The sequence below is a fragment of the Chinchilla lanigera genome, unplaced genomic scaffold, assembly GCF_000276665.1.
Source record: "Chinchilla lanigera isolate Chin_1 unplaced genomic scaffold, ChiLan1.0 scaffold00112, whole genome shotgun sequence".
Lineage (NCBI taxonomy): Eukaryota > Metazoa > Chordata > Mammalia > Rodentia > Chinchillidae > Chinchilla > Chinchilla lanigera.
This window is the reverse complement of record NW_004955513.1, coordinates 3198353-3222796: the sequence shown is the minus strand read 5'-3', so window position 1 is coordinate 3222796 and position 24444 is coordinate 3198353. Positions and strand designations below refer to the sequence as shown.

General features: G+C 59.9%; 1 protein-coding gene across 2 annotated transcripts; it reads right to left on the bottom strand.

Moving 5' to 3' along the window:
* Nucleotides 1–9042: 9042 nt before the first annotated feature.
* Nucleotides 9043–24142, bottom strand: Wdr5 (WD repeat domain 5). Of its 2 annotated transcripts, XM_005408463.2 has the most exons (15): nt 24054–24142; nt 23287–23438; nt 22840–23002; nt 21893–22001; nt 21543–21616; nt 21208–21297; nt 21007–21096; nt 20793–20876; nt 18195–18250; nt 15353–15399; nt 13007–13082; nt 12351–12384; nt 12020–12094; nt 11478–11565; nt 9043–10785 (listed from the first exon to the last, which is right to left on the bottom strand). In XM_005408463.2, exons 3-15 carry the CDS (start codon nt 22918–22920, stop codon nt 10685–10687), a joined length of 1005 nt encoding a protein of 334 aa, XP_005408520.1. In that variant the 5' UTR covers nt 22921–23002; nt 23287–23438; nt 24054–24142; the 3' UTR covers nt 9043–10684. The 2 variants fall into 2 exon arrangements, with proteins under 2 accessions (XP_005408520.1, XP_013362131.1); XM_013506677.1 differs by lacking the exon at nt 24054–24142 and having other exon boundaries at nt 23287–23817.
* Nucleotides 24143–24444: the final 302 nt, after the last annotated feature.

The following is a 24444-nucleotide window of genomic DNA, read 5'->3' as shown; positions in this document are numbered from 1 at the left end:
CTGCCGACGGCGAGCTGTCCCGGTCACCAGCGGGAAGGAACCATCCTGTAGCTCCTGTGTCAGAGCTAAGCTGGGAGGCGGGAAGGGAAAAGCAAGAGCGCGAGGGCTGGCGGGTGGGCGCTGGGCCCGGGGACGACCCCGCGGCCTGCACACAGCGAGACACGCACCCGCCACGAGCACACACACATGCCGCACAACACGTGCAGCCACACACAAGCACAGACTCAGCACACAGACAAACACACACCACCACACACACTCGACCGCAGACACGCCCCGGCCACAGGCAGCACCAGGGGCAGGCGGCCGCCGTGCGGGGCAGAGCTCCTCCAGCCCCTCTCCTTCCCGGAGGCCCTGCCCTCCGCCTCGTGGGTGACAACAAACGCTGAGGACCCCACCCGCCGCACCCGGCTGCCGGGAGCTCCTGGACGCTGTCTGTCACACCCTGGGTCTCCGCGCTCGCCTGGAGCTGGAGCTGCCGGTGACACCTGAGCCCACTGCCCCCGGCTCCGAAGGGAAACCAAAGCCTTGTGACCAGCGCCACGGCCACGTCGCCGTCTCCAGGGGACTGCGCCCTGAGACGCAGTGACTGTCACCTGACCACCGCTCCTGCCTCAGGCCCCACAGAGGTCCGGCCTCCAGGCGTTGTGGCCTCACAGGGAGCCCTTAGGCCTGAGGACTCGGAAGACGTTGTCCTAGAGACGACATGGGACAGTGCTGGCCGCCTCACCGCCTGTCCCTTACTGCGGCCCTAGTGGCAGGACTCCGGCCCCTCCCCTCCCCACTCTCTGGTTCAGGGCCTTCCTGACTCTGCTTACCCCGCCCCATTCTGTCCTCTCTCCCACACCCCGAGGCGCCTGCGCAGGCCCCTCGGACACCACCTGAGCAGGACGCCAGAGAGCGTGGGGAGCCGCACGGAGGGTCCCCGAGTGCACAGCCAGGAAGCAGGGTCCCAGCCGGGCCACCTGCAAGGCCGTCCCAGGGGCCAGAGCCAGCGGGGCACAGTGGGCACAGTCGGAGGGGCCGTGGGGCTGGCGGGCAGCATCTTCAGAGGAGAAACCTCTGGTGTCGGGGACCTGGGCCCGACCCTGTCCTGGCAGTGGAGACGAGGACCCCCGCTGTGTCGGGGGGCGGGAGGCGGGCGGCCACCGTTGGCATGGGGTGTGGGCCAGGTCCAGGCCTGGGCAAGGACAGTGGTGCAGCACATGGGCACACGAGAGGGAGGCACACGTGGCTAGGGCCATCTCAGCTGGCTGGGGAGCTGACCCGCAGGCAGTTTCACAAGGGTGAGAAGCTAGGGCGCTGGGCTCGGGGCCACGGCAGCATGGGCTGCTGGGAAAGGGACGAGAGGGGCCACAGGTGGCAGTGATGAAGCCGATCCCTGGGCAGAGCACATGTGGCGGCCAGCCAGCTGTGGTGGGAAGGATTGGAGCTCCCCGGGACGGGTAACAGGACCACGCCAACCATGCTGGGAAGGACAGGGGAGAGGTCTACGCCTTCCTGTGCCCTCCCTGCCCTCAGCCTAATCCTGATTTACCTGACAAGCTCATTTTCACCACAGTACCTTTGCACGTCCTGGCCCAGTTCCCCATCTCCCTTTCTGAGACATCGGTGTGCTCAGCTTCTTCCCGCCCCATTCTTCAGGTCACAGCTTGACCCCTCCCTCTCCGACCCCCCAGGACTCTGAACCCAAATCAGCCCCGCCACATCCTGGCCTACAGAGCTTCCCACGCACCCCTGTGTCCACCAAGCATAGCCCTTGAAAGTTTGTGAACCAACACCAGACCTCTCCTCACAGCCCACGGGAGACATCCCGACGCGGAGAGTGATGGCTCACTCTTCAGGACCCTGAGACGCTCTTTCTCCTGGGCACAAACGTGGGCAGCACACCCGCCCAGCCCACTCGGCACGGCCTCGCCGGCCTTGGCCTGGCCCCTCGAGGCAGGTGAGCGCACCACTGCCTGCAGGAGGCTGGGTCGGGTGCTTCCGGCCACCGGGACGCAGGCCTGGGGGCACAGGAAGCGTTGCCCCACCTGGCGTCACCACCGCCCAGCGCCACAGCACCCGGCCCAGCTGTCTGTTCCCACGCTGCAGGGACAGCCTGGGCCCCGGGGCTCGGCGGCCGCTCTGCCGCACGGCCTCTTGTACCACGAGCCCCGCGGGCAGCCTGCAGGAGCTGCCTAAGGCAGAGACCCCACTGGGGCCCGCCAAGGCCCCATCCAGGACGCAGCTCCGGCCCGCTCCACCCGCTGCCCTCTGGCTGCCGCTGCCTCTGCTCAGCCACCCAGCTGCGAACTCGAGGCCCAAGACCCCACCTCTGCCATGAGGCCACCGGGCAGCTCCACGGGCCTGATTGGGGCAAGGCGGGCATGGAGGTGACCAGCGAGCCGCCGTGAGGACAGCACCAGGGTGGAGGCTCGAAGGGTGTCCTGGAGGAAGCGGGACGGGAAGGAACCTGGGGCAGGAGGAAAAGCGCGTCCACAGGGCGCAAAGACAGCCGTGGCCTCCAAGGTTGGCCTGGGCTGCTGGCCCCGTGTCCGTGTGTGAGGCACAGAGCGAGGCAGGTCTGGGCCCCTGGGTGACCCTGTGTGGCCCGAGAGGGTACGGAGTAGAGAGGCCTAAGACCCCCTCATGGCACCTGGGGACCCCTCACAGGGCCCAGGAGCCCCTCAAGAAGCCCAGAACCACCTCTTGGAGACTGGGGACCCATCACAGAGCTCAGGAACCCCACGCAGCACCCAGGGCCCCCTGCCTGCCGTTTGGGGCCACGCAGGCCCGGGCTGGGCTCTTTCCTCAATGGCTGAGAGCACGGCTGCAGGGAGCTGTGAACGTGACTGGGCCGGCTCAGCAGGGCCGGAAATGGCAGAGGCTGCTGGGACCACGGGTCAAGGCCACGGTCATGGGGTCGGGGTCAGGGCCAGGGCGCTCCGGACAGCCGAGAAAAGCCAGGCACGCAGAAGAGGCGTCCAGGCCTCCCCCGGGGCACCAGCCCTCCCCTACTCCAGGACCTCACTGTCCACAGGAAGTCCAGCTTGGTCTGCACTCGTGACTTGAGGGACGGCCCCCTCCCCGCTGTGGCGCCCCCTGCACCGCTTCCCGGTCCCCAGACAGACTCCGGGCGATGGTGTAAGCTGGCACAAGCCCCTTGGCCAGCAGGAGCCAGGCGCTGCCTTTGCTCGGGCCGCACCCTACCCAGCACACCCGTCCCCCTCACACAGGGCCCCGCATCCACGAGGCCGCCCCAAGCCTGCGTCCACACCTCCCTGCAGGGACTCCAGGCCTGAGGCCTGGCTCTGCTGCCGGGCCGATGACATGTCCCACTCCACCCTTCGCCCTGTGGGGCCTCGCCAGGAGCTGGCCCATCCGTGTGTCAACCGTGTCCACCTGTTACCGGCCCCTGTCCTCCTGTAACTCGGTTCGTCCCATCCCACTCTGGGAGCTGCAAGGGACACTGCTCTCTGCCCGGCCACTGCCTACTCCTCCCACCCATGTCCCGACCTCTGGGGCTGAGTGGAAGGTGTCCCCTCGTCCGTCCCTCAACCACAAACACCACAGAAACATGGAGAAAGAATGACATGATTTCCCCTTTATGAGAAACCCGAAGTATAAACAAATTAAAGAGCAAGATAGAGGAGGGACGGCAGGAAGGGGGAGACTGTGTTTTCGGAAGGAAGGGACGAGGGACGGAGGGAGGGCGCACACGGGTGCCCGCGGCACACAGGATGTCCCAGCCCACGCCACCTGGGCCCTCGACACACAGGGACGCCCAGCAGAAAGGAGCAGGGGTGGGAAGGAGGAAGAACAAACATGTCACACGCGTGGACCACGGACCAGGTCCTCATGAGGAATGCCATCGCTGCCCTGCGAACAAGAGACACCTCGGGGTCCCCACCCAGCTGGACAGCAGGTGGCCCGAGAAGCTTCTGGAAGAGCCTAGATCAGTCCTGGAGGGCAGGCTGGGCTCGCAGGCCTGGGGCTCTGTCCCGGCCCCCGGGACGCTCCCGGGAGCAGGCAGGGGCTATTTATACCCGGAGGAAGGGCAGGCACCCACGCAAGGCTTCCGGGCCACTGGCCGCGGGGACAGGGCAGGACAGAGCAGCCCAGAGGCCGCCCGGGCGGGCAGGAGAGGTCTCTGGCCAAACGCCGGCCTTGGGAATGCTCTGTCCCCTCCTGCTTCCCGCACATCCGGGGTCAGCGGTCACCCTATTCATAGAGGCCCCCGAGGAGAGGCCTGGCCCCCGGGCGGCCATCGTCCTCCCTCAGAAGCAGATGGGCAGGCCCAGGGCCGGCTAGGCCAGAGGCCCAGTGCCCCTCAGAGGGGACACAGCCTTGTCACGATGGCGCCCAGCCACACCACGGAGGCAGAGTGGGCTCCGGAGGCCTTGTGCGTCTCACAGGGACCCAGCAAGTGTCACAAGAACCAGAACCGGGAAGCAGCCCAGGCCTGGACGCCGGAGTCCCGTGCCACACAAGCCGTCCCACTCGAAGCCACCTGGGCCCTCGATACGCAGAGGGACTCGGGAAGTGGTTCCCACCAGCCACGGTGCGTCAGAGCAGAGAGGAACGCAGCGTCCACAGCACAGCCAGCGCTGTCCCCGGCCTGTCCCGCCGCCGAGCCATCTCACTCGCAGCACCTGGCAGGAACAGACCCGGCAGCAGGGCAGCAGGGCAGACGTCAGAGGAGGGCTGGGGTGGGACGAGGCTTGTCACTTCGTCCTCAGTCGGCCGGGACGCCCGCTGTGGGCAGTCCTGGGGCCTCTGGAGCAAGGGTCACCTTCAGGTCTTGATTTCTCCACCTAGAAAATAGGGTGGCCGCAGCTAGACTCCGTGGAGCCCCCCAAGTCCAAGGTGGGCGCTTTGGGGCTCTGCGGTCAGTCCCTGTGGGGGGAAACTGAGGCAAGGTCCGGGTGGAGAGCTTGCCCAGGGCCACAAGGGGCTGAAGCTAGGAAGATCAGGACTGCCAGCGGCAGAGGCTTGGAGGTAGGGTCCACGCAGCCCCCCAATGCCGCCCCCACAACCCCATTCCCAGCCCAGGGCGCCGGGCCAGCCAGCTTGTGAGGCTTAGACCCTGAGTGGCGCACGCCTGCCCTCCGGTGGAGGCTGCTGGGATCGCCCAGCGTGGAGCCCCAGGCGCAGGACCCTGTTCCTCCTTTGCCGGCTGACGCTGGGATCTTGGCCCGAGCATCCCCCCGCGTCACTGCGGCCTTTTGTTCCAAGAGGCAGTGAGTTCTTGGGCTTTGTCGATATTCCTGAGCTGTCGCCCAGACCCTGCCGTCCTGCCGGGAGCCCAGAAAGGCGCAGCTCGTCTCAGCCCCGCGCAGCCCAGAGGCCTGGGAAATCGCAGGAGAGGACGGACTGCGCTGGGCTCGGACGCCGAGGTCGCCGTCTGTGCCTGCAAATCCGGCCGCGGCCTCCAGGGGGTGACAGCGCGCCCGCACCAGGCTGCAGGAGGCGCCGGGAAGGCGCGCCGGGCCCGGGGGCTCCCCGCTTCTCTTCCTGGCCTGGCCGCCCCCGGCCTTCTCCGCTCCCAGCAGCTTCCCTGCCCCGCCGAGGCCCCCGGCCCGGAGGTGACCGGGGACACTCACCCCGTGCTGGGTCCACAGAGCCGTGCTCCTTCGGCACAGAAATAGAACGCTGCAGCTGTGCGTAGCAGAGAACCTCTCCCGTCACCTTTTTCCCCTGCCCCGCGGGCTCAGCGCGGCAGCCCCAGCCCCCTGCGGCACAGCCCTGGCGCAGACAGGGGTGCGGCGGACCCGGAGGTGCCCGGGCGGAGCCCACAGGCAGGGGCGGTGGGGCCCGCAGGGCCCATGAGGTCCAGCTTTGGCGACCTGGCCCCTGGCCCTTGAGGTGAGGCACGGCAGTGTTCAGACTGGAACCAAGGACCCTCAAGGCCGGGGAATGTGGCCAGGATGGAGGCCACACGGCAGGAGGACAGGGCTGTGGCAGCCACCAGGGCCAACGCTGGCTCAGGGACCCTGGTGTCGCACCCAGAGCTGGTGACCCAGGCCTCGTGTTGCATGTGGGACATGTGCGCAAGCCCAGGATGCATGGATGTGTGTAGGTACACGTGAGTGCACCTACACACGTGTGCATTCTGTGCAGACACGAGTACTCTGCAGATACACGCGTGTGCACGTTTGTGAGCCTGCATGTGCGCTCATGGACACGTGCCCACGGGGAGATGCACGCACACATACCCAAGTATTTTACCAACACTGGCTACGGCTACGCCTGCTCTGGCTTACTGGCTTTTTCTCCGAAGAGGCCTGAACCTACCCCCCTGGGGCGGGCACTGGAGCAGGGAGCGGAGCCGCAGCGCAGCACCGACCTTTCCTCCTCCTCCTCCGACAGGGGACGCGCGTGGGCAGACCCGAGGCCGGCGGCCGGGATTCGAACCCGAGGCCCAACAGAGCGAGGTGCATGCGCAGACCTAGGTGGGAGGGCGTCGCATGCGCAGACAGCGCCCGTGGGTCCCCGCCCCTCGGCACCCACAGTTCCCCGCGTGCGGAGGCGTCCGGAAGTCCGTGGAGGGCTCTGCCAACGCACACGCTGATTCGTTACCAGCCACTTCCACTTCCGCTGACAATTCCGTTCCTCTGCCCGCCAAGCGCTAGACGTGTCCTTGTGGGAAGTGCGCCCCCGCCCTGTTTTGTTTCCGGGGGAATCTTCTCCTGGGAGGAACGCTCGGGACTTCGAGGGTTCTCCTCCGCCTCTGATTGGCTGGTTTTGTGAATTCATTATCGCACAAAAAATAGGAATTTATTTCTTACACGTTCGAGTTAATTAAGATGAACAACTGTAAATAATCTTCCTTCTCACTTGTGGGGATCTCTTGCACGAATGTGTCCCTGTGGGTAGTGGGCAAAAAGTCACCATCGCTGTGAAGTGAAGGCAGATCTTGGCCTATAAATACTGTGCGAGAAGCACCCGAGAGTTGTGTTGTATGAAAGGAGAGAAGGTTAGCACTCCCCTTGACAAGGATGGAAGAGGCCCTTGGGCCTGACAACACGCATACGGTTAAGGCATTGCCACCTACTTCGTGGCATCTAACCACTGTTTTTTGGTTGGGGGGGTCTCCCCGTGAGACAAGCAAAGCTCGCCTTTGCTCTTCAGCTTCCCAGACCTCCCTCCTCTCCAAGGCCTCCAGATCTTTGCCCTCTACATTCAAAGATCTCGCGCTAGGATACCCAGGGCCTCGGCCAGCATGCAGCGGCGGGGCTTCGCTGGGACCTGCAGACCTGCAGACGTCTGGGCCAGCGTCCAGGCTAAGGATCCCCAGCGGGTGGCTGTCTGGCAGGTCCTGGTTTCCGCCATGCGGGTGACAGCCGCAGCCAGGAGTCTCAGAAGCGGCGGCTGCAAGAGGTGGCCAACCTGGAGGTCTTCCCCAGGGCACAGCCGGGGGAGCTGGGATCCCAAGGATGCCCTGTGGGCAGCCTCACTGCGCCGGATGGGGACTGGGCAGCGGAGCACCAGCTTGCAGCAGAGAGCAAGAGTCCCACCCTGTGCCACCGGAGCCCTCCTGCTGGTTCTGAATCTGTAACTCCCTCAGCACCGGATGAGAGTGGCTTTCACTGCAGGGCAGCGACTGCTCTCCCAGCCCTCAGCCTCCACTCGAATGGCGGTAGGTCACCAGGCCCTGTATCCACCGCCCCTCCCTCCAGGCAATGGTACCTGATTCTCGGCAGCAGCCAGTAGGTCCCGCTGCTGCTGAAAAGCAAGTCACAGCAAAACCCCTCTCCTACCCGCCTGCCGGCTATCGAGACCCCAGAGCAGGATGTGCCAGGACCCAGTGCCCACCATCCTTCTCTGCAAAGATGAAGCCTCACCTGCATGCCTAAGAGCTGGGAAATTTGAGTTATCAATCTTTGATCAGATTTTCTTTCCTCCAGTACTGGGGCTTGAACCCAGGGCCTGCACTGAGCTATACCTGCAGCCCTTTTTACTCAGACTGGCTCTTGCTAAATTGCCCAGGATGGGGTAGCCTTAGCTTCCCAAGCACCAGGATTACCGGGCTGCACCCCCTTGCCCGGCCTGAGTAGTCTTTGGAGACACCTCTTGTAGGTGCTGTGCACTCTCTGTTCACATGGCCGAACACCCAGGAAATGAACTCGAAACGTCCAGGTCAGAGGGCAGAACACGTGATTTCGGAAGCAGGTGACGGGGACACTGGGATGCTGGGCACCCCCGCTCCACTTTCATCAGAAAGCCCCCGTATTTTTATTCTGTGTGGTGCCAAGGAGCCAAGGTCTCCCTCGAGCCAGGCAGAGGAAGCTGCACCCAGCCCAAGCCGTCCCCAGTGAACGACTGAAGACCCGCACAGCAGCAGCAGCAGCAGCGGGGACTGGCCGTTCATCCTCTCTGCCGCCTCAATGCTGGCAAGAAGCACAAATGTGTGGCATTTACAGAGAGGCGTATTCGAAACCCAGGGGCTCTGAAGCCAAGCACAGCAGGGCACCCTGGGCACACTGCCCTGCTTGAGGTTACACCCGGCCCACAAGGTAACAATGCTTGGAGTTAGCACATGCTGGACACGTGAGCCCTCCATAAGGCAGTCTGAGGGCCAGTCAAGGCCACCATCATCTGAGAAAAGCAGATGGAGCCCACAGGGATGGCAGCACATTCATGCCAAAGCCACCTCCCTATAGAGGGCCTGGACATGGCACCCATGTGCTGCACTCTTCAAAGCCTTAAACTAAATCCTTCATCAGAGGCAGGGAAAATCCAGGTGCTGGGCCCGGCGTGGTGGCGCAAAACTAATCCTAGCACTCGAGAGGCTGAGGCATGAGGATCACTGTGAGTTCGAGACCAGCCCAGGCTATGAAATGAGGTCAAGGCTAACCTGAACTGCAGAGCGAGACCCTGTCTCAAAAGGTCAAAAACAAAAAACAAACAAATAAAAAAAGCCAGATGCAGTGGCACACACCTGGAATTCTCTAACAGTGAGTTCAGGGCCAGCCTGAGCTCCAGACCATAAAAGCAGAGCAAAGCAGAAGTAAAAGCAAGTTTGTGCTGTTAAAAAAAGTAAGGTCTTATGGGACAAAATTACAAGACACAAATCTTTATTTTGAAAGAGAATGTATTTTTACATAAATCTACAACAGAAAGTTCAACTGTAGAAAAAATAAACTCTATTCAGGACACAGCGCTCGGCACAGCAACTTTCTCCCCGCCCAGGAAGGGCTGACCTGGACGGCCAGGCGGAAGGCGCCTGTCACACAGGCAGCAGATGCAGGTCTCGGACCCCACTCCTGGGTGTTAATGCCAGAGCCCCCTCCTGCTGCCACCAGATACTGCCACCACCGCCAGCCCCAACCCACCGTGCCCCTCCGCCCGTGGGGAGGGACGGGAAACTGCATGACCCTCCTCAGAGCCTTCTGGGGTTCTTACCTCACACCACACGACAGCAGCCACTGAGGATGCTCAAGGCCTGGCTGGGGACCAGGGCTCACTGTGGGTCTCCACAGGCTCTTCCTGCTCTGGGCCTGTCTGTCCAACTAAGGTCCGACAGGCTCCGCCTGGGCGCTGGCCCCAGCGCAGGACTCTACATGCCCAGCCCAAGCCTGGCTCCCCAGTGTTGCTGACAGGACCCGGCAGGGCGATGTGCGACACTCGTGCAGCCACTCCCCAGTCTCTATGACAGATGTGGGCTGGAACCCCACGTCCACTTCCTTCCGGTCAGGCTCGCCATGGGCACAGCCAGGCAGTAGCTATAAACCTGGCCACCACTGTTCCTCAGACCCGATCCCTGAGGAGCCAGATGCCAGCGGCTCCAGTTGGGGTGGGGCTGCACAGGAGGCTCAGGTGACACCAAGTGCCCCCGAGGACACCAGGATGGCAGGAGGCTGAGCCTTGTGGGCACCAGAGCACCATTCCTTCCTGCACTAGTCACCGAGCCTGGCCTAGGACACAGGTGACAGTGCCACCCACAGGCCCAACAGGCCCACCAGAGCACTCGGCCGCAGGCACCACAGGAAGCCCAGCCTTTGATGGAAAGGAAGAACCACTGGCGGCACACCCCGAGGACGCCCTTGCCCACCCGCCCTGCCACGCAGGTAATAAGCCAGGTGGAGATGAGCTCCCACTGGAACGCAGGTGCCAGGAGCACGTACAAAATCCCACCTTTTATTACAGTTTGTGCAACTGTGTGGACGCCAGAGATGAGGGGACATGGCCTGTGGTCACCATGGGTCGGTGCACAGCCCAGAACTCCTGATACAAAGGACTCGACATGAAGAAACCGCACAAGGCTTTGTGTTCCAGAAGACGAGAAAATGTGCCAGGCACCGCTACGGGCAGGGGGTCGGCAAGCTGGCAGCATTGGGGAAGAAACCCCACACCAGGCCACCCGAGCCGGGCACAGCGCTCGCTCACACTGGGTAGGAAAATATAAAAAATGTACAGAACAATTACTGGAAAAACAACCCATGATAAATCGAACTTCGCTCTCTTGTAATAAAAAATTAAAAACTTTTGTTGCCTCTGAGCAAATGAACTAGGAACTCCTCCCTGGGCGAGGACAGAGCTGGCAAGAAACGTCCCAGCAATGCTGGAGCCTCCTGGGGCGCACAGCCCTTGGCCCGCTGTCCTCAGAGCAGTGCACGTGGCGGCTGCCTTGGCCCCACACCTGCGCCACGCCGCACTTCTTGTCAACCAGTCACCTCCGGCAGTCTCTGGGCTAGGAGGATTAGCAGTCGCTCTTCCACAGCTTAATGGTTTTGTCGTTCTCTAAGGCGGCTGAGGCGATGATGTTCTCCGTGGGGTGACAAGCCGTCGAGATCACCACATCTGCAAACAGAGAGGTCAGGGTACCCCTCACCTGAGACCTCAGCACCCTAGGTTGCAGCCTGGCCCTGAGCATGGACCACCATAGGGCCGGGGGGCTGCGTTCAAGGTGCCAGGCAGCCTGCTGGCACAGGATTCTAGGGAACAGTGGTAGGGTTCTCGTGCCTGTCCAAGTGCCCCGGATCCCCTATCCATGCTGACCTCCCCACTGCCACCCCCCTGTACAGGGCAAGGCAGCTGCACCCCAGGGGAACACCTGGGCTATAGGGGCTGCTAGGTGCAGCCCTCTGAACCCCAGGACTCTGCTGCTGCCCAAGCTGACCACACCGCAAGGACAGCTGACCCCACGGCCACAGGGGAAGGAAGAAGGCACAGCACTGCTGGGGTCTCCAAGGGGCTCCATGCTGGGACAGTGCCGGGCCACCCAAGGCCCTACAGAACCTGTGTGCAGTGGCGCCCTCAGCGCCCAGGAGGCATGGAGCCTGCAGCCCACAGCACTGCCATGGCATGGACACGTACAGGTAGATGGGGCATCAGCCACACAGGGGGACGAGCCCAGGACATGTGGTGGACAGGAGGGGTATGGTGGAGTAGGAGCCAAAGCCCACAGCTTTGGGATCTACAAGAGCCACCAGCAGCCCCCAGCCTGGCTGGAGTGGGGCAGCACATCCCAAGGCCGCGACGCACAGCCCTACCTGTGTGGCCCTGCAGCTTCTGGACAATCTCCTTGGTCTGCAGGTTCCAGATGTATACCAGGTTGTCCTCAGAGCCAGACACGATCCACTGTCAAAGCAAAGCGGCAGACCCAGGAGGGAGAAGAAAACGAAGCGTCAGTGGCCTGAGCCTACTCTACACCCAGCTGCTGCAGCTGCTGTGCCCGGGGAGCCCCAGGGGGCGTCTGGGCTGGAAGCTGTCCCCAGAGTTGCCCTGAGCTCCTGGATCACCCACATTTCACCCAGTATCACTACCTACGCTTCGTCCCCATCCACGTCTAGCAGCCAGATGCTGGCACGGAGTAGAAAAGGGACCCTTGGGCAGCAGACTCTGCACATGGGACAGGAGCCCAAGGCCACCTGCCTTACCATCCCCAGGGTCACGTGGCCCCCTGAAGAATGAGAGGATCTGAAGCAGACAGGAGGTGTCCCCAAGCCCTGCCCCGTTCAACTCTGACCCCCAGTGCACATGACATCAGTCCAGTTAGCACCAGGAAGCCCCTTCTACAGGAAGCCACCCTCACCTTCCCGCCAGTCACGGAGAAATTGGCAAATATGCAGTACTTCTCGTTCTTGTGGCCCGTGTACGTCTTCAGGCACTGGGAAGGAGGTAACAGGCTGTCAGCACCACACCCCCCCCAGAACTGCCCGCGTCCCTGAGAGCTCCGTGTCCTGAGTGCAGTCCTCTGCCAGGCCCAGTCACGCTCACATGTGGACCCGCGTTCTGCAAGGACTCGCATGGAGCAGGCTCAGCAACACCGGGCTCCCGATCCCATTTCTAGGGCCGCCCGAACCCGCCAACAGGTCACCCACAACATGGCACACAGCAGGCCAGGCCGGCACGCTGGAGCTCACCTTGCCCTTGCTGTAGTCCCAGAGCTTCAGTGTGCTGGAAGACAAGAGAGGGTAAGGGCTAGCCTGCCGTGTGCCTACACAGCCACCAGCAGCACCTGGTGCAAGACCCTCAGAGCCCCTGAGCCCAGTGAGGCGACAGCACAGGAGCAGGCAGGAGGCCCTCCAATCAGCACAGGCTCGGGCAGCTGCTGGGCCTCCAGGGGGAGGCGGGAATCACCGGGGCATCCTGACCACGGAGGGGGCTGACGGGGAGAATGCCAACCACAGGGCCTCCGAGGAGCCAGGCCCACACAGGACTCGCTCAGGAACCAGCCAGGGCTAAAATGGCCACCCAGGGAGCGAGGGTGACTGCATGTTTGTTCTGCAGTTACGATCAAGGTGCTCAAGGCCTGGGTGCAGCTCAGTGATGAGCACCCCCACAGCAAGTGGCAGGTGGGGTTCTGTTCCCGGCACCGTAAGGAGAAAAACTCAAGGAGCCCAGAGGTCAAGCTGGAAAGGCCCGCACACCCCATGCAGGCAGGCTTTGCCCTGCTCGGGGCTCAGGAGCAGGCTGCACTCCAAATCCTCAGATAGAACTGGGGAGGCCTCCTTTGACGCCCCACAGACAGCTCAGAGGCTGGGTCCAGCAGGGGATGCGCAACCCACAGAGCTCTTACTTGTCCAGTGTGGCCGCCAGGATGTATTTGCCATTCGGAGAGAACTTCACGAAGGACACTGGAGGGTTGTCATCATCTGTGGCAGAAACAGACGGTGAGATGCAGCAGGGCGGGACCAGCGCCCCACCACCGTGTCACCGTGCGGGATGACTTCGTGAGGTTGCTGCCACCGCTAACACCGCCACCACCCTTGAGACCACAACAGTCCACCCACACCCCTTCCCCAGCCCCGTGCCGCGTGCGTGTCCTCGGTGCCTCTCGAGCCTCCTTAGACGCCAGGGCTTTAGGAGTGAAGGGCCAGAGGCAACACCTGGGTCCCCGCGCCTCACGTGCAACATAACTGTCACCCACGCAGGACATGTGCAAACCCCCAAGGGGGCTGAGAAACTGTTCTGCAGGGGAGAGAACGGCCAGCGCCATCCTACGGGAAGCAGCCTCAGTGACCCGGCCACCTCTTCTCCTAGCACCCTGGCTCTAAGCTCAGCCTGTGGCCCACAGCCAGGAGAGCCGCCAGCCCCCACCGAGGAGGCGACGCTGCGCCCATCCTGGCCCACGAAGCCAGGCGCCTTCCTGCGCCTCGCCCCGGCGTGCCCCAGCACACGCATTACCACGGACTCGCCGCGGCCCCGGCTCCCTCAGGCTGGTCACCCACACTGGAAAGGCACACAAGACGGTTATTACGAGGGCCGCTGCGGTCCAGTGCTCTCACTCCCACCACCCCAACGCAGCCCGGACACTGCTCACCTTTCCTGGACAAGCCCAGACCACCCTGCACCCTGCAGCTCAGGCACTCAGACCCTGCCTAGCACCCACCCTGGCCAGCTGCAGCCCTAGAAGCCAAGCAGCCCAAGGTCAAAAAATACTGCATAAAGTAAAGCCAGGCGTGGAGGCACACATTTGCAATCCCAGTGCTCGGGAGGCTGAGGCAGGAGGATCACCGTGAGTTCAAGGCCAGCCTGGGCTCAATACTGAGATCAAGGCCAGTTTGAAGTACACAGCAAAACCCTGTGTCAAACCCTCCCCACAAACACTGCAGAAATAAAACAAAATTTCAAAAAAGAAAAATGTGGAAAAAAAAAAAAGAAAAAAAAGAAAAATGTGAATCTGCCACCACCAGCACTAGCACTGCCTTGGGCGCAAGTGTACTGCCAGTGAGGTCACCTGGCCACAGCCATGGCCCACCCTCAACGGGGCTCATGGCCGTGCACTCCAGCTGCTACCCCTGCCCTTCCCGCTGTTACTGCCTTAGCACAGTGTCCACTTCAGGAGCACAAAGGCCACAGACGATTTATGCGGCAGAGTCCATGCCCAGCGCCTGTGCAGAAGTCATACCAACTGTGTGGGGGACCTGACATCCAACCACACTGCACAGCTCTGAGCAAGTTCACCGACTGCTGTGTCAGATCTACCTGTAAAATGGAGGTCACCGAGCCTGCAGGCCAGCTGGGTCACGTGTCACTAACACAGGCATTAGCACCTCACTCATGACAGCTGGGAGGACACGGTCCTGGTGGACAACACTGGCCACCAGGTGTCCAGGAGGGACACCACAGTCACCCTGGGAATCCTAGATGGAAGTCAGGATGTGGCCAGAGGACACTTCTGCCAAGAAGAAAGCCCAAGGCCCTGCTGCAGGACCAACCCTGAGCACCCTCCCAGGCCAGCCACAGGTCTTAGGCAGCCACCTGCTGTGTCTAGGGAGAGAAGGGGCTTGGACACGGAGCTCACACCATGCAGGGGGCTGGCTGTGTGCGGTGCAGGGAGAGGACCTCTGCAGGCAAGGACAGGGCCCTCGGACACGGTCCCCCGCCCTGTGACACCTCTACCTCCCTGGATACGGGGAAGTGACACCTCCCTTGCTGCCTGGCAGGTACCCGCCACCACTACTGTGCAGTCAGGACGCTCCCCTGATGGCGGGGGACCAGCCTCTCCACCCTGCCCTCCTGAGCAGCACCTTCTAGGCCACTGCCCCCACCCCAGGGTCACCAACTCCCAGGCCTCTGATCCTGCTCTTGGGATCCACCATCCACCTCAGCAGCACCCTCAGGCGACTTCTTCCCCAGCAAGTGGAGGCCCCGGGCCCTGCAGTATCTGGAGAAGGGCACCTTAGACGGCACAGGCCGAGGGCCCAAAGGCAAGTTCTATGGAGCAGCGAGGTGCCCTTGGTCCAGAAGGAAGTGCTGGTGGAGGCAGGAACAGGAGGCAAGGAGCCCTCCAAGGAAGCAGGCCCTGGGCAGGGCAGGGCAGGGCAGGAGGGCACAGGAGGGTAGGCGGCTCAAGAAAAAGCAAGGGGCAAAGTCACAGAGGCCACCGAGGAGGCCACGGCGACCCGCAGGGCACGCTCACCGATGAGTGTCTTCAGGCACTGTCCGGACGCAGTGTCCCAGATGCGGCTGCAAAGGGAGAGCAGAACATGTAAGGAACTGCAGCCCAGTGTGCAGCCAGAAGCCCCAGGACCTACACACACCCCAAGTTTCATCTCGGTCCCCAACCCACTCTCCTCCCAGCCCTCTGCCCAGCACCACTTTCACATCAGTCTACAGCCCCAGACGGGCAGGCGGGCAAAGGCCAGGCCGACTCCCTCCCCTTGCCCTGGCTCAGGGCGGGTTGGTTGGCAGGGAGCACGCAGCTGAGAGCAGGTCAACGGCCACCTCTCCCAGAGAGGATGGGCCAAGCTTTGAGCCCCTTCTAGTGCCCCATCACCACAGCTCTGCGGAAACATGTCTGGACACGCAGCCCACCATGCCCGGTCTCACTGCCACGCTCCAAGAGCACACCCCCTCCGACGGCAACGGCCCAACAGACACGTTTTCCGAGGTGAGCCCTGCACTCTCGCCTCCACCTCTGTGCAGCCTCGGCCGCTTTCCCCCAGGGAGGCCACCCAGGGCTGCTCCACACGGCCCTGCCCGTGCCCGCACCTCCTCCTCCCGCCGGGCACCCGGGGTGACTGCCCCTCCCCCCAGACTCCCATCCAGCGCAGGCAGTGGCCCAAAGCTGCCATTACGCCTGGACGGGGACACCAACCACCACCTGAACTTGTGGCTGCCTCCATCCTAAGTCCTGCTGATGTTTGCTTTGCTCGATCAGACTCCAGAAAGTTTCAACACTGGCCTCATCAAATTCGCCTTATTTAAGTCTTATTTTTTTGCAATTCCTTCACCTTTTGACTTTGTAAGTTCCCTCCCACACTTCTCTAGGACACTTTCATAATATTTAGGGTACTGGGGACTGACCCCAGACGCACACAGGGCAGAGCGCTCTAACACATCCCCCTCCGTCTTGTTTTGAGACAGAATCTTGCTAAATTGCCTGGGTTGGATTGTAATTCTCCTGCCTCAGCATCCAGAGCTGCTAGGTTTATAAATGTGTCCCATGACAGCCAGCTACTTTTTCGGGGGTAGGGGTGGCAGCCCATTCCAGGTCTCTCCTCAGAAGCTATTCTTAAAAAGAAAAAGCTATTCCCCAATAAATTTTCCTACTCTCAACTCCACTGCTCTCTAGAATTCATTCTACTTCAGGGTATCGGACACCTAGCAAGTTGGGGTTAGGAATTTTCCCCTATATCACACTGGAAGTTCCACCAAGATCTTTGGAAGGACAGACTGCCAACTTCCAAGTGACCATGCAGACGTAACCAATGACAATTGTGCCAGACTCCTCTACCGGAGTACAAAAGGGCACCTTGCAAAGGAGCTCAGGACTGCATGGCAACAGGACTTCCAGCCGAGGCCCCGAGATTTGCTCCCCAAGAAGCCCTGACCACAGTCTCCCCTACACCAACCCTACTCAGCTCCAGGAATCTGGATGGAAACTACACCCCTTCTCCTCTCATGGCAGTGCCTCTCCAGTTCAGGCTGACCTCAAACTCTCATTGATCCTCCTGCCTCAGTGTCCCAAGTGCTGGGACTATAGACACGTGCCACTCCATCTGGCAATCTTCCTCTTTAAAAATTTCCTTTAACTTGCAGGGAGGCGTTTTACAGTCTGAGTCGTTCCGCTGACGACAAACAGGCACACGGTCCGTGTGGGTTGGCTTTCACCTTGGCTGCTGCCACCCAGCGTCTTCCAGCAGCCACACTGCAGGAGGCACAGGTACCTGGCCCCTGCCCACCCCTGCTCAGCACCAGCCTCCCTGCTGTGGCCCCGCCTGGTGTCACCTGCCTGTCCTGCTCAAAGCCCCCCAGCCACACGCTTAAGACTGTCTCTTAAAAACAGCACAAGCCCAGCATGGTGGCACATGCCTGCAATCCCAGCACTTGGGAGGCTGAGGCAGGAGGGTTATATAGTAAACTCAAGGCCAGCCTGAACTACAGTGAGACTCTGTCTCAAAAAAAAAAAAGCAGCACAGAGCCAGAAAGGTTCTCAAAATCCAAAACCAACAGTCTTTTATTTGTCGATTTTATTTTTGAGGTTATATTGGAAGTTTAACCTAGGGCCTTAACACTGAGCTACACTCACGGCCTTTTTAAATTTTATTTTGAGCCAAGTCTCTCTAAGTCTCTAAATTGCCCGGTCTGGACTCAAACTTGCTCTCTTCCTCCCTCAGCCTTCCAGAGCGATGGGAATACAGGTGTGTGGTGCTATCCCTGGCTCTCAACCACATGAGAGAGTACTTGGCCAGCCAGCCGCGACTGTGCCACGCAGTACGCTGCATTTCAATGTTGGGCTTGTTACCTCTGTACTTTTTATTTTTGTAAGTGTCACCTTACTCCAGTCCCTCCTCCTTCACTAACCGGGAGATCCTGGTCGCATCATCCCTGCTGCCACCATCCCATTTCTGTTGACTGTCTTCCCTGCTGACTCCTCCCTACTGACCACCCTCCCTACTGACCACATTCCTACTGTCCTCCCTGACTGTCCTGTCCTCCCTGCTGATCACGCTTGGCCATGAAGTCTTTAGCCACACTGCTTCAACTCCACTGTGCCTCATTCCAGAGTCCTCTGGGCCCATGTTTCCCTGTGCCCCCTGAATCGCCTGCATCACAACCCCCACCAGGTCTGCACAGGACCCTCAGACTCAGACACACGGGCCTCGCTCTCTTCTCCTCTGCGGTGTGCGCGTACATGCACCAGCCCCAGACCTCGCGTCATCCAGACCATGTATCAGGCAGCCTCTGCAGCACACCGGGCTGGGGCTCCAGCAGGCCCGCACGGCATTACTGACTGGACCAAAAAGATTCACACTCACCAGAGACCATCGTAGCTACTGGAAACTATCAAGGATCCATCACGATTAAAATGAACCTAGGAGTCAGAGTGGAAAGGGAAAAAGAAACTTACCTCCCAGGGCTCAGCGCACCTCAAACATGAACGCCCCCTGATCGTGGACACCCAGTAGCACACATGCCACCCTTCCTTCAAGTCTGCTCCCTTCCTAGTGGCTGCCAGGACCCAGGAGCAAGACGGGTGAAACGACAGCTTCCCTGAGGGGTCCAGCAACGGGCAGCCTGTTTTCCTGAGACTTCTGGACCACAACCCCAAGATCACAACCACAGTCCCAAGGTGGGCAATCACAATACTGCCACTGAGCCAGAACCAAGCCCTCCAGCGAGTCACACTGGCTGCAAGGAGGGCCGGTGGTTCCCAGGCCTGCCACCTGCCCGCTGTGAGGACAGTCTGGTGGGCCCACATGGCTAACAATGCCTTGACAGCAAAAGAACAATGATGGGCCGGGGATGTAGCTCAGTGGCACAGCACCTGCCTGGCAAGAGCAAGGCCCTGAGTTCGATTCTTGGTACAACAACAAAAAAAGAAAGATAAACCTGAAGAGCCACACCCACCCTCAGTAACGATTCCAAAACAGGAAACTGGAGCTGTCCAAGTGAGTGCCACCGAGACACCTTTCATTCCAGGCGATCCTACGCCCTAGTCTCAGGGAGGGGAGCCTCCAAGGTGGCCCCAACAACCCACTCTACCTGGACCTGACCCCACTCACCCCAGGAAAGGTGAGCAAAGGCCAGACAACAATCCCTCTCAAACTGAGTTGTTCACAATTTTTCCTGTTTTATTCTTTTTCCCAAAAGTCAATCTCCACAGGAAGAAGTGAAACATATCAGAAATTAAAGTCCACCATGAATTTCTGTGTTTCTGTGTTCTGGGCAGGTGTGACCCAGGACAAGCCTTCTGACAAAGCCCTCTGGCTTCGCACTACAGGGAAACCTGGCGGGGGAGGGCTGCGCATGTGCGTGTGTAGCCTTGAGGAAGCCCTGGAGCCACTCTCACCAAAGGGCCAGGCTGCGTGCACTCCCCGCTCAAGGAGCTGCTCAGCCCTGGCTCAGGACACTCCTGGCCCTGGCTGGCCTGTGAGGCAGTGACCTGGTCTTCCACCTCAGAGGCACCAGTGGATGGGACAGGATAGGGCAAGACGCTCACAGCTCCTCAAGTGGCCAGATCTGCACAGGCCTGGGCTACAACGGCTTCTGTTTCTGAATTCGGACTCAGGGTCTAAGAAAATGCATGGCCACTGCTGGACCAGAGGCTCTCACACAGTACAGCCGCTGAGCTCCAAGGTAAAAGGCCTGGTGACCCTGATCCCACTATTCAACCCAACACACCTGAGCTAGCATCTCAACATGCAAACTTGTGAAGATGGATGCTTTGCTTTTTTGGGGTGGGATACTGGGGACTGAGCCCAAGAACAATGAACTGCATTCCCAGCCCTTCTTGTTTTTTGAGACAAGGTCTCAGTCACTAAGTTGCCCAGGCTGAGCTCAAGCTTGCCATCTTCCTGCCTCAGTCTCCCCAATAGCTGGATTCCCAGCTCGCTCTCTGCCTCAGGCTGTACCAGGGACCTCCCACTCAACCCTGGCCATGCACTGGTGCCCAAGAGGCTGGTGGCCGGTGTGGACAGCCACAAACACAAGCTCGGAGGGGCAGGTGCTCAGGTTTCCTCCTCTTCTGCCAGGAGCAGCGCTGCAGGATGCCTGCTGGACCCCCGCCTATCTCAGGAGACCCACAGCTGTCTCCAGTCACAGGGCTGCCCGCTGCGTAAGTCCTACTGTCAATCAGTGTACCCTGACCCTTGTGAGAGTCAGCCCCACCCTGACTGCACATGGCCCTGGAGGACAGGGTGGCATTAGGTCAGACTGGGCACGCCCCCATGACACCTCCACTAACAGCCCTTGGTACTAGGGGTAGCTCCAGGCCACCAAGGCCCACATAGGCTAGGATACCTGTCTGTCCAGTATGTGTGATCTTGGGCCAGGCGAAAGCTTTCCATCGCCGGAAAAGCTTAAAGTCCTGTGCCACCAGGACTGGAAAGGGAGAGGTCCCCCTACCCTCCTCTCCAGGAAATGCAGGCAGACCTACAGAACCCCGCTCCCCCACCTATGGGGTTCTGGGGATTGAACCCAGAGCCTTGTGATGCTAAGACTGCTCTCCACTAGGCACCGCTCAGCCCCTGGCCGCTTGAACTGGCAGAATGTGCAACACCGATCCGGACACTGGGGTGGCATCTGTGTAGCAGGATGTGGGCCAGGGAGCTTCTGCTCTCCAAGGGCTCCCGCACTGACAGCCCAGGCCCTGTCCTCATCATCCTCATCAACTGGTTCATCAGAGCCACCTCCACTCTAACTCCCCTCACTGTGACCATAATGCCGGCCACACGGCTCCTTCTACCCTACACCCTCCACCACATCACCCTGCCCTGGGAAGTGAGGGCTCAGGACACTACCCGGAAGCCCAGGGCCACCCGCCCCTCACAGCACATGACTGGGCAGCCCTGGCCTGGACCCCAAGCTCTGGCCACCCGGAAGCTGCGAGCCCTGTCCACATAGCAGGAACTTACAGCTGAGACCGGGTCAGAGTGAGCAGGCAGGGTCTTGAGGCACTTCCCCGTCTTCACGTCCCAGATCCTCACGCTCTCATCAAACTGAGGAGACAGAGGCAATTAGAGCAGCTACCTAGGAGTGGGCAGGATGGCGCCCCAGAGCCCAGGCCTGCTGCAGCCTGGAAATGCAAGCCACCACCCCAGCACCCAGAGGAGAGGGCAGCGCACTTACAGACCCTGAGACGATGAGGTTGGACTGCGGGTTGAAGTTGCAGCAAAAGACATAGTTGCTGTGGCCCTTTAGGGTTTTCAGACACTTGCCCTGGAATGGCAGCGTCGGACCACATGAGGTTGGGGTCACTGCCCATGTGATGGCCTCCTTGGGACAGGCCATCCCCGCTGACCCTCCCTGGGAGAGGACCGGGCCACTTACAGAGCTCACATCCCATATCTTCAAGGTTTTGTCATCCGAAGCAGAAACAAGGAGGTTAGAGTCCGAGGACCAGGCCACATCCGATATTCCCTTGGGAAGGAAAACACGTGGCTACCACCTCTGGACAGAGGCCAAATCCCACACGTGCAGCAAACCCCTCAGGAAGCCCTGGCTAGTCACTGCCACATGGGAGGCAGGCACAGGGCCCACAGCAAAGGGCCACTCTTGGTGGCTCTGTCAGGCAGATGCTCACCTACAGGGCCAGAAGGGTCTACACTACAAACACAGAAGGCAAACTCCCGCCAGGCTCACTGGTGGCACAGGGGAACACCTACCAGCTTGTGCCCTGATATGGTCTTCTCAAACTTCCCATCGTATGCACCCCAAATTTTAATGAGTTTATCAGCAGCTGAAAGAGATGAAGAGGAGCTGAGGCTCAGCACACAGCCTGGGCTGTCCCCACACCCGAGCCCTGGTCATCAGCACATGTGGCTCAGAAAGCCTCTGAGCAAGGGCAGGGCCACTTAGGGCCAGGTAGTCCCAAGTGGCAAAAAGGACACAATTTCAACAACAGTGCTCCACAGGTCCAGAGAGGGACGTGTGGCACGGGCAACGTTGGGGAGCAAACCACTCCACACCAGCCCACCCAGTTCTCCCAGCCCAGCCGCTGAGCGTGCGTACGCACATGAGCTTGCCAGCCACTCTCCATTCGGGCTGAACTTCACAGAGGACACAGCTTTCGTGTGGCCAGCCAGGGTAAACTTCAGGGCATAGTTTGGTTTAACAGGTGTTGGCTGTTGAAGAGAGGGGGCGACTGAAGCTAGCCCAAAGCAAGCACCCTCTGCCTCCAACCACTCCCCCCATCCCCAAACTTCAACATCTAGCACCTAGCACCAACCAGAGGCCACTGTCTGATGTGACCACAAACTCACCAGGTCTAAGTCTGAGTCTTGGATCTCCCCACCACCCAGCAAGGTGGCTCCAAATCTGAAGCAGACATCCAAGACTGCCCCCTACCAAGTCCCCATGCAGCACCTGCCCCTGCCACCATGCTGGGGGAAGCGGGTGCAGAGCTGCTCAAGGTCCCTGCTTCCTGTAGCCTGAGGAGGGCCAGGTAGACCTGCATAGAGACCGAAACTGTGGGACCCGGTTGGGGTGTTTATTCAGAGGTATTTTCTGGGTCCTCTAGACTCTTACAACCAGGACCAAAAATCTGGTTTTTGTTTTCTTTGTAGCACTGGCAATCAAAGACAGGAATGCTCCACTACTGAGCTCTACCCCGAGGGCCTTTTTATTTTTTTTATTTTGAGACAGAATACAGTACTGTTAAATTGCCCAGGCTGGCCCTGCACTTGTAATTCTCCCAAATAGCTAGGGTTACAGGCATGAACCACCACACTCAACTAGGAATCTGTGCTTCTGATTAGGGCCGTTTCCTCCTGGATGACAGGTTTAGGAATCCTAACATGGCCTGTAACAGGCACATGTTGCATTACGTGGTCCGTGAATAAGACTGGCAGCCTGTTTACCTGAGTCCAGGAGACAACTGACAGGCTTACAATCACATCAACAAGAACCTTTAAAGCCTACTTGCCCCCAAGGTTCCCCAGGGACTCAAGCAAGGGCACGCACCTTGCTCTGCGTGGCTGAGGAGGAGGGGGTGGGCTGTGCCCTTGCTGCCTCTGTCTCCGGCTTCTTCTCCTCCGTGGCCATGGCGCTAGAGCCCACAGGACGGGAAGCGACGGATCGGGTTCACAGTGGAGGGGGCTGTCTGATGAAACCCTGTAGTGAGGACCTAGAAACAAACCATGTTTAAGAAACTGATTTTCAGGCTGAGGGTACAGCTCAGTGGTAGAATGCTGACCCAGCACCATAAAGCCCTAGGTTCCAATCCCAGCACCAAAAAAAAAAGCACTAATTTCCAGGAAAAAAGGATAAAGAAAACACATGACCAGCCTACTGAGCCCTGCAGCAAATCAAGGAAGCTAACTATCCCCCCAAACTCCAAGCTAAGACACCTCTGCTCTGCCCACTTCAGTGTGATAAGACCCCACCCTCAAGAGAACTTCCTTCGGGTACCTGGATGTCTGCTGGAATGGCACGCGGGACAGGAAAACAAGATGCAAGCTGACACACTGAAAAACCCCAACGTTTCCCGACAGAAAGCAACAGCCAGAAGACAGGGACACTGAGTTTTAGGCTGCAGGGCCTCAAGGCCTTGGGTCCAAACCCTAAAATGCAAAGGGATGGGGCCTCGTTATGGTGCCTCACAGGTGCCATCTGCTGGCACCCCACAAGTGGAGATGCGATGCTGTCTTCCAGGGCACCCCCAGTTTGCAGAGCTCTCCTCCCCAGCTCAACCCTCAAGCAGCCCAACAAGCCTGTCACAGAAGCAAAGCAGGCAGGCTCAGCCTCTGGAATTCTCACACCCTCCCTCTGCAGCCACAGCCTAAAGCACAGCACTGAAGTTTCGAGATTCACATTGCAGAAGAGGGGAGGACTGCAGGGCATGGGGGCACACCGTTATGTCCTAGCACTTGGGAGGCTGATGCATGAGTATTTCCTTGAGTTCAAAGCCAATCTGAACTATACAGTGAGACCCTGTCTCACAAAACGAAACTTAAAAAAAAAGAGGAGGACTGCAACTCCCTCTGGTCTTGCTTGACAAAGTACAGCCCAAAACATGCAGTTGGTGATTGCTTCCTTTATCCCAGCAACAGACTCCACTAGCTGAAGTCTCACAAGACCATACCAGGTGTCTCTGATGGAGAAACAGGCAGAGCCACCAACACAGGCTTGCTAACACCAAGACCACCAGGATCCCCAAAGCCAGCTCTGCCCCTAACCTAGTAAGTTCCTGCGCTGTAAATTCCTGCTTGGTGCTTAACACTGAAATCTTGCAAAGGTTCCAGGGCAAATGCAGGCCACTGAAAAAGAGGTGTTCCAAAGACTTCATCATCCCTGAGGGAGAGAGGACAACATCCACCACGTTTCACCTACAGCTATTCCAGCCCTGGGATGGATGTGCTGCACCTGGCACCTAGGGAGACCCTGGGGGAGGGCAGATCCCACAGAGCTCTCCAGCTGTTGGGAGCTGCACAAGCTAGAAAATAATTACGCGTGCAGGATGAAGCCAGCCTGAGAACACAGGACCTCCTCGGAGTAAACAAACTCCTCGGAGTAAACAAGCCTTTGTAACTTGTCAACTGGTTGCTGGGCAGCGAGACAAAAAAATTA

Excerpts from the sequence above, each read along its gene's own strand:
- Wdr5 (XM_005408463.2), bottom strand. The coding sequence starts at position 22,920 with ATGGCCACGGAGGAGAAGAAGCCGGAGACAGAGGCAGCAAGGGCACAG. Across the intron at positions 12,095-12,350 it reads GGGACTACAGCAAGGGCAAG|TGCCTGAAGACGTACACGGG; the intron begins GTGAGCTCCAGC and ends CCTCCTTCCCAG. Across the intron at positions 10,786-11,477 it reads GAAGCTGCAGGGCCACACAG|ATGTGGTGATCTCGACGGCT; the intron begins GTAGGGCTGTGC and ends CTCTGTTTGCAG.